General features: G+C 41.8%; 1 protein-coding gene across 1 annotated transcript in view; it reads left to right on the top strand.

The window, feature by feature from the left end:
- The window catches only part of LOC102259487 (fer-1-like protein 6), a gene marked incomplete at its 3' end in the record, with an annotated part of 46,143 nt that overhangs the window by 29,472 nt on the left and 7,024 nt on the right, over positions 1-9,647 (top strand). Inside the window, exons 11-14 of the mRNA XM_005885182.2 lie at positions 1,097-1,205; positions 1,906-2,089; positions 6,156-6,276; positions 6,866-6,966. Coding sequence (XP_005885244.1) covers positions 1,097-1,205; positions 1,906-2,089; positions 6,156-6,276; positions 6,866-6,966 — 515 coding nt within the window. The remainder of the gene's footprint in view (positions 1-1,096; positions 1,206-1,905; positions 2,090-6,155; positions 6,277-6,865; positions 6,967-9,647) is intronic.

Below are 9,647 nucleotides of genomic sequence, written 5' to 3'. Positions count from 1 at the left end.
ATATATATATATGAATGTTACTTGGTTATAAAAAGGAATAAAATCTTATGACTTGTGACAACATGAATGGACTTAAAGGGTATTATGCTAAGTGGAATAAGAGAAAGACAAATACCATATGACTTCACTTACATGTGGAATCTAATGAACAAAATAAACAAACAAAATTAAAACAGACTCATAGATATAGAGAGCAGACTGGTGGTTGCCAGAAGGGAGGGGAGTTGGGGAACTGGGTGAAAAAGGTGAAGGAATTAAGAAGTACAAATTAGCAGTTGCAAAATGCCACATGGATGTAAACTATAGTTAATAATATTATAATAACTAAGTATGGTGCCAGGTGGGCACTAGATTGATGGGGGGGTCACTTTGTAAATTATATAAATATCTAACCACTATGCTGTACACCTTAAACCAGTGGTCGGCAAACTGCGGCTCACAAGCCACATGCCGCTCTTTGGCCCCTTGAGTGTGGCTCTTCCACAAAATACCACGTGCAGGTGCGCACGTACAGTGTGATTGAAACTTTATGGCCCATATATAGAAGTCGGTATTTTGTGGAAGAGCCACACTCAAGGGGCCAAAGAGCCGCATGTGGCTCGCAAGCCACAGTTTGCCAACCACTGCCTTAAACTAATCCTATATAATAGTATGGAGGTCGTCTGGGAGTTCGACCAGGGGGGCGGGGCCAGCTGGTGGAAGGGAGGGAGGCCCTGGCCGGCTGGCAGCCAGCAGCCAGCAGCCTCTAAGGATCCTACCAGTGCATGAATTGCATGCACTGGGCCTCTAGTATAAAATAATATTGAATGTCAACTGTAATTGAAAAATTATAAAAATAGATAAATATCCTAAAAAGGACATTTTTATTGTAAGGTAGAAGCTCTGAGACTACATTCTAGATAAATGATTGAATTTGGATATGCAATTTGCAGGTCCCGGTTCCTGCCTGTCTGATTAGTGGGGAAAGTGTGTGCCATTTCAGGCTGACACTGAGACTCAAATGCCTATGAATTCCCTGGACCAGGTTAGCATCAGCTTCCTAATAATAAAATATAAGGAACCAGGCCTATCTCATATATACTTTTTCTTTCTATAGATTGTACCAGAAAAATATGAGGAATTTTTACTCTTTGGAGCATTTTTTGAAGCCACCATGATTGACCGGAAGATTGGAGATAAACCCATTAGCTTTGAAGTTTCTATTGGTAAGTGCGGCCAAGCACAGTGCCTGGCACATGGCATGGGCCATACAACCATTACTTGAGAAAACAGTTAATAATTCCTTGTTTGCTCTTGTGTTTCTACATAAGGGATAGATTTATTTTCATACTTTAAAAAACATATTAAGAATATAGTTTGGATTCTGACAGTTTTGGGTTAGTAAACCTGGTTCCATTATACTAGGCTCACTTAATTTCTCTGGGCCTCAGTTTCTTCATCTATTAAATAGGAATAATGATAACTTCTCATAGAACTGTTGCAAGGGTTTAATGGATCAGTGCAGGCAGAATGCCATGCATATAGTGGGTGCTTTTATTATAACTCCCAGAAATCTTTCTGGGCTGATGCACATTCTGGAAAAACGATTCCAAGATTGGATATTCCATCAGAGAAGGTCTTGATTCACATCTGGAAATCTGTTTCAAAGAAAGAAATGGAGATGGAATCCAGTTAATTTGTAACTTAAGTAGTTTTTACAAATGAGGACATAGCATGGTTATAGATGATGGCTCATTGTCATTGTCAGTCTTATTTCTTTGGTCTAACCATGCTCTTCCTGCCTTCATACTGAGATCTTATTTCCCTGCTTGGGGAGGACATGAACTTGGGTCCCTTATGTCAAGCTGCCTGATTCTGCTTCTTGACTGACACCTGGCCCCTCTCCCCTTGCTACTGCCTCTGCAGGTAATTTTGGAAACTTGATTGATGGAGGCTCCCATCATGGGAGTAAGAAGAAGTCAGCTGAATCAGCTGAAGAAGACACCCTTCCGCTGCTGCAAGAGGGAGAAAGGGACACAGCGCAGGAGGTTGCCATCCCTATGGTCTCCACCACTCACCCAGAGAAGCCACTCGTGACAGAAGGAAACAGGTAGGAGATGGCAGAAGCAACAGTTTCTGACAGTGGGAGTCTGACCAATTTCTGGGACTGTTAGTTTCAGTTCTTCCCTAAAACCAGAAACATTATTATTATTGTTAATCTCAGTTATGGGAGCAAGCATACGTCTGGCCAGCATGGTAAGTGCCACTCTCCTGAATTCTTAGTTTCATGTCAACAACTCTCCAAATGACACATCCGGGTAATTCACTTAAGGGCAGAGCAATGATGATGGTTATTATGATCAGATCTGAAGTTCCCTTTATTCTAGAACTTTGATGCATAACAGGTAGGAAGGCCAGAATTTAAAAATTCAATACAAACCCTATTAACAGTTATTATATTCATCTGAGTTCTGTGCTATTATGCAAACTCAATTTAGTGGCATTATTGAATACATCACTTCTTATTTTACTTTGACACAGTCCAACTGAAGAACTCAAAAAACGATTGTTAGCCACCAGAAAAGACAGTCAGAAAACAGCCAGCACCTACATGTACCCTCACTGAGCCCGAACCCATGTAAAATCTCAACATGCAAAGAGAAGTAAAATTATAGAATTCGGTTTTAAGAAAGTGGTTCAAGCACCAACCAAGGGATTTATGAGAATAAGGGGAAGCCACACACAGTGAGAGACCTCTGTGTTCTGAGCCTTGTGCGGTGAATAAAGACTTCATGATCTGCAGGGACTCTCCCAAGAGCACATTGCTCTTCTCGTTTACATGCAAGGAGATTGGACCCACGTCACCAGAGCTCTTCACCCTCTGCTCTTCTCCATCTAGACTCTCTCTCTGGGCACAGACCCATGGCTCACTGACCACTATTAGGAAAACCAGGATTCAATCTATTTCCCCAGACAGCCTTCTTTCCTGGCACAGATCCAAACCGATCCCCTGGGCATCCCATAAATTCTTTACAACGTTGCTTCTCTTCCCATCTTTCCAATCTCATAGACTGGTCCTCCCATCCTCTGAGTCCTTTTAATCACAAAATTATCATTCTCTTTTTTCTTCCTACCCACATCCAATCAGCAATAAAGTATGGTCAATTCTAGTTCTTAAATATTTCCTATATCTCTTGCCATTTCTTAATTCAGCGAGTTGGCATCTTCATCTGGATTATTTAAAAACCATTATCTGGCTTGAATGTTCTTCAAGAAACTTACCAAACTATCTATCTGAACCAGTGACTCCCCAGTTGGCATCATCCATGGGTGGCCAGTGGCTTTCAGGATTAATTTCAGAGGCCATAACTTGGTCATTCAATGCCCATCTACTTCTCTGCCAACATCTTCAGTCACTTCCCAAACTCCACGTTTCCTCCAGCCACACAATGGCCCTGGCAGTTCCCCAGACTGCTGCTTCTCGTCTTTCTAAACATGCTCTTCCCTTTGCCAGGCAACAAATCCCTCCTCAGAACTGCTGGCTCCCATTAACCTTCAAGACAAAGACCAAGTTCCCTTTCCTGAATCCCAAGTCTGATTTGGACTTGACACTCACCTCCTCCAAGCACTGATGACACCACATGAAGACATGTTCACTTGTCTGTGTCCTCATTAGACTGTGAGCACTCTGAGGCAGGGCCTCTGCTATTCCCCTGTGTTTCTGCTCCTCTCTGTGCCTGGCACATATAGATGCTCATAACTGTTTCCAAATGAGTTAAGGAGTTGCTATAACTGGGTTGGGTATAGAGTATTATGGAAGCAGAGAGAGGGGGGAGGGTGACTACTCTGCCTATGGAGGAAGTGAAGAGTTGGAAAGGTCACAGAAAAGGTGACATCCTAAAGAATGAGAAGGGGCTTAAGAAATGGAGAGAGTGTTTGGAAAAAAGTAGAAAGGAGTAAGTGAAAATAATCCTAATTGTTGTCTTCTCCCTTTTTAGCATGCCCCATGTTTTCTAAATCCTGTCCCTCTCATGGGGCCATCTCCCCCCTCCCATTGACCACCTTACCCCTTCCCATAGACCATCTTCGTTGGGGCCTTTTTTGGGATCTCTGGCAGCCATACTTGGCTGTCCATCCTCCCTTACACACACCATAAAGAACCCCAAATTTCCCAGTCCCTTAATAGCTTCTCTGTCCATTTTTAAAACTGAGGACCTCAATGAGTGGATCCTATAACGGGATCTGAAGGTCTTCTCTGAAACTAATCAGAAATATTCTGCATTCTTTCACTGGGACCAGGTAGCAAGAACATCCCTCACCTTGTTGGACTAGCCTATTGTTGACCATTGGTGACAATGTCAGGGGATATAGTGTGGGAAGGTTAGGGAGGAGATGAGAGGTCTCAAGGCAACCTTGGATGGACCTTATATTAGTCTGAGCAGCTGGCTCGAGGAAACCAAAATAAGTCATGCTAGTGTTTTGGGGCTTTCTGTATATTTCTCAGTCACTATATTGAGGGTCTGTCCACATAGTGGCACGCTAGGGTGGCAGCAACTAAATTGGAAGATCCTGTGTCTATAATAGACCCCTACACGCATGTGCACACATATACACACAATTTATTTGTCTGTTGCCTTCATTAAAATACCATCTTATAAGGGGTGATTTAGCATAGCACTTAAAATTCCACTGTGTGTTTGTTCTGGGCTTTCCAGTTTTGCAAAGCACATGCATTCACATGAATTTATGTATTGGGCTGGAGCTCAGCAATGAGTTTGGAGCACAGACACCTAATGATGGGTCATCATTTGATTCTCGGATTCCAGGCCTACCCTTGACCAAAGTCACAAGGCTGGTCGTGTGTCAGGGCAGCCATTCAAACTGGCAGCCTTCTCTTTCCACTGGCAACGTGGTGCCCTCCCATCTGCTGTCCTCCATCTGCACTGTAATTTACCTGAGACACCTAGACCCAGTGAGACCAGGAGGACCCTGGGAACCAAAGAGACAAAGGCCTTGAACATCATTAGCACAAAATAATCCAAACCTAAGAAACCTTGGAACAAAGCACAAAATTGAGAGGGAGGAGGACCCTGGGAACCAAAGAGACAAAGGCCTTGAATATCATTAGCACAAAGAAACCTTGGAACAAAGCACAACATTGAGAGGAAATTTATTCAGCTGCAGGATTCTCAATGTGATAATTTTAAAAAGACATGCAAGCAGTTTGGTTCTAACCCCTTTAATTTTTTTGTTTTCTTGCTGTAATAACAACCTGAGTTTCTGCCAAGAATTTATTTGGCTTCTCTTATGAATGGGCACCTGCTGGTTTATTGTCTGCAGAACAGACCATGGGGCGTGATTTCCAAAAGAAACTGGGGTTGGAGAGCTAAAAAGAACAATCATGCATTCCTTCAGGCTAAAGTTCTCTTTAGCTTATTGGGATGAAAACCTCTCCTGTCTGCAGTCTCATCCTGTTAACTGTCTTTTCCTCATCACATTTAAGCATACTCCACTGTCCCCCCAAAATTCTCTTTGGTGCTGCATTTCCCCTTCTAGGTACTTTGACATCCCTCTTGTCCCTTCTTAGCCTAGTGAGTCACCTACATCATTAGCACTAATGCCTGGTAACCATAAATATTGGATGGATGGATGGGTGGATGGATGGATGGCAGGGAAGCCATGGGATCCTGAAGTTTAGTTTGAGGCCTATGCTTTTATCCTCATTAATAATATTACCCTCTTACATTTCTCTAGCAGTTTCAGTTTACAAAATACATTTATATCTGTTATCTCAAGTGACCCTTACACAGTGCGTAGCATATAGACATTAAAGGAACGATGTCAGTTTTCCCCCCTTCTTTCCTCTCTCAAGTTAAAACCTTCCTCCTTGAAGAGGGCTTGCTTGATAAATTCTGCCCTCTGTTGATCATTTCCAGTTTTTCCCTGAATCTGATAGCAGTAGCTGTTAGTACCTCTCTTCTCCTCAGCCACATCACTGTTCATTGTTTATTGCTCATGAGTCCCCAAGTATAGGCTAAGGATGGAATTAATGATACTTTGATAGTTTTGTCACCACCCCTCGCCCACCCCACATAGAACATACAAAACAAGAATCTGTGGCTGGAATTGCCTGAAAACACTTGATTGCCAACTTACGTCCTAATATGTTTTCACAGAAATTACAACTACTTGCCATTTGAGGCCAAGAAGCCCTGCGTCTACTTCATCAGTTCCTGGGGAGACCAGACGTTTAGGCTGTATTGGTCCAACATGCTGGAGAAAATGGCGGACCTGCTGGTAGGTGACTGACAGGCCATGGAATTGATCACTGGGAAGCTGGAGGCCAAAGGATTTTTTATCCACCCAGTAGAAGGTCTTGACCTTAGTCTAAATACAAATAAATTGAAGTTGTTGCATTTGGAGGGCACAGGTCCCTCTTACCACATGGTCCCAGAGGAATGAGAATACATTTTGCAAAATCCCTGGACTTTACATCAAACTATCTGAATTCAGATCCCTGCTCTGCTTCTCATTGGTGTAGGGCCTATGGTAGGCTGTTTTCCTAATCTCCAAAGAGCAAGGGATTGACAGTTCTCCCACAAAATTGATAGATCCTGGTTTCAATTAATGTAAAAGCCTAAATCCCTAACATGGTGGACAGTTTCCTACAAGTTCAGCCCGAATCCAGTTAAGAAAAGGAAAATTAATAGTCAGCATGCAGTAGTATTTTCCAGTTCAGATACAAGAAAACAGGGGAAATCTTCCTTCATTTCTAAAACAAACAAAAAAATAGCTATATATTATTTCTGGGGTGTTACAATCAATATCTCCACTACAGTGTCTCATTCTCACCTCTCATTTCTCCACCTCTGTGGTTTGTTTTCAGGAAGAAAGTATAGAAGAAGTGAAAGAATTGATCAAGATTTCAGAGGAAGCACCAGAGGAGAAAATGAAGACGGTGCTCAATGACTTCATCAGTCAAAGCAGGTACCAGCCGGCGTGTGGGGTGCTGAGCGGATATGGAATCAGCTTTTAATTATCTTAGAAAGTAGTCCATTTGCATGCATTCAGGTGGGCATTTCAATGTTCCATCTATCTTTATTTTGTTCAGTAATTTAGCTGGCACAAGTGGGATTACTTTTGCTTCCTAAAACATTAACAACTAAAATCTAAAGCAAAGGGGGAAAGAAAAGAGAAGATAAAAAAGACTTACTGCTGAAACTCTTTATGAAACAAGAAAAATGCCAGCAGTGGCCAGCAGTGTCCTGGCAGGGTGGCTCAGTCAGTTGGAGTGTTGTCCCGTTGTCCTGTACACCAAAAAAGGTGTGGGTTTGATCCCCGGTCAAGGCGCATACAGGAGGCAACTGAATCAATCTCTCTCTCTCTCTCTCTCTCTCTCTCACTCTCACCAATAAATATATCCTTGGATGAGGATTTTTTAAAAAGGAAAAAGAAAAATGCCAGCAGTGGTAGTGCCCAACATGGTTTTTTTTTGCATTTAGTAAATACTCAACAATTATATTGACAATGAGATGGATAAGTTCTATCAAATACTATTTAATAGAATTCATCATATAATACATTAATAGGAACCAATTAATGACTCTTTTTCCAAGAGATGAATACAAAGATTCAAAAATAGGGTATCAGTTACTTATTACCGAATAACCAATAACCCTCAAATTTAGTGACCTAACACAGTATTTATTATCTCTGTTAATAGACTCAGTTCTATTGGCCATGAGTCCAGGTGTGGCATAGCTGGGTCCTTTGCTCAGAGCCTCTCACAGACTGAAGTCAAGGCACTGACTGGGTTATCTCAAGGCTCAGCTGGGAAGGATTTGCTTCCAAGATCGCTCACATGGTTATTTGTAGAATTCAGTTCTCAGACTGTTGGATTGAGGACTTCAGTTCCTTTGTAGTGGATGGTTATAAATCAACCTCAGTTCCTCACCACTTGGGCCTCTCCACCAGCTCTCACTATATGACAGCTTGACTTCATCAGAGTGAGCCAGCGAAGAGTCAGAGAGCGCGTGCCAGCAAGATGGGAGTCACGGTCTTCTCAGACCCAATCTTGGAAATGCCATCCCATCACACTCTTGCTGTATTCTATTATGAACAAGTCAGTGGGTCCAGTGCACATTCTAAGGGAGGGGATTACACAATGACAAGAATAGAGATGGAGATCTTTGGGGGTCATGTTAGAGCTATCTACCACACAAGGACACGCTTGGACTAACTCTTGAAATTAAGTCAGGACTGGAGCAAAGATGAGAATCTGTCATAATGGAATTAATAGAAAAGGGGTGGCTATTCAGTTGCTGGAAGGAAAAAAATGAGTAGATAGGGGATAGCGACATTCTGGTATTCTGTTTGATAAGTTCTGGATTTCCTAATCTCTCAACTATACAAGCATTTTTACTTTAAAAAAAAAGAAAAGAAAAAATATGTAGTATTTTTATTTCAAAAACGAGTAGATAGGGGATAGCGACATTTTGGTATTCTGTTTGATAAGTTTTGGCTTTCCTAATCTCTCAACTATACAAGCATTTTTACTTTAAAAAAAAAGAAAAGAAAAAAATATGTAGTATTTTTCTTTCTATTTTAATTTCTGTCATGTTTTTCATAGTAGAAGCAATATATATCAGTGCTACTCTTACTGTGAGCTAAGTGCCACCTGCAGTTCCTTTTAAGCATTATTTTTTAAATAAACAACTATTTTTAAAAATGTTTTTATTGATTTTAGAGAGAGAGGAAGGGAGGGATGAGAGAGGGAGAGAGAGAGAGAGAAACGTTGATGTGAGAGAGAAACATGATTGACTGCCTCCTGTATGCCCCCTTACTGGGGATGGAGCCCACAACCCGCGTATGTGCCCTGACCAGGAATCAAATCAGCAACCTTTTGGCGCATTGGACGATGCTCAGCCAACTGAGCAACACTGGCCAGGGCTTCTTTTAAGCATCTTTAAAAAGCTTCACGATCTCATATTTTCAGAAACTGTGGCAAATTAATAGTTCAATAACTTTTCTGTATTGGGGGTTACTTGGGATAATAATCATTCCCCTTTCAATTTCATAATCAACAGAAAAAACATTCATGAGGGTTGGACGGAGATAAAAATGTTAGTTTTATATTTGATAAACCTGGATTTGAGAAAGCAACTTGGACCTGAGGTCATGGTGGGCTTCTTGGTCCCCTAAACCCATTCATGGTTGAGCAGCTGGTCTTTGAGGCTTCCCTGAGGAGGGACAGACCATTTGCCATGTGGGGTGAGAAGGCCACAGCCAGCAACAGGCTGGGTCTGACAAATGAAGGATGAACAGAAACATGTGCTGTGGTCATTCACCCCCATTTTGATGAGGAAATAGTAATTTTCCCCCCTATGAAGAAGGGAGAGAGATGAGAAGTCAGAAGTGCCCCCCATATCTCCCTGGGCTGGTCCATCCTGGGAGGGTAGGGGAATGAAATTTCTAGTGCCTCTAGGAAAGATAGATGTGTAAAAACAAGACTCCCTCTGCAAAATATAATGATTTTAATTCTTTTTAAAAATTAAGAGAAAAATGTAACTTGACTATACACCCAAAGAGAATTTCAGATGAGGCCTCCAATTGCAGCAGGCAGAGCATGGGGAGATGTGGCATCTTAGGCATACCCTTTTGTTTCTCTT

The sequence above is a fragment of the Myotis brandtii genome, unplaced genomic scaffold, assembly GCF_000412655.1.
Source record: "Myotis brandtii unplaced genomic scaffold, ASM41265v1 scaffold896, whole genome shotgun sequence".
NCBI classification, from domain to species: domain Eukaryota; kingdom Metazoa; phylum Chordata; class Mammalia; order Chiroptera; family Vespertilionidae; genus Myotis; species Myotis brandtii.
The sequence above is the reverse complement of the archived record's forward strand: the minus strand, read 5'-3'. Positions and strand labels throughout refer to the sequence as shown.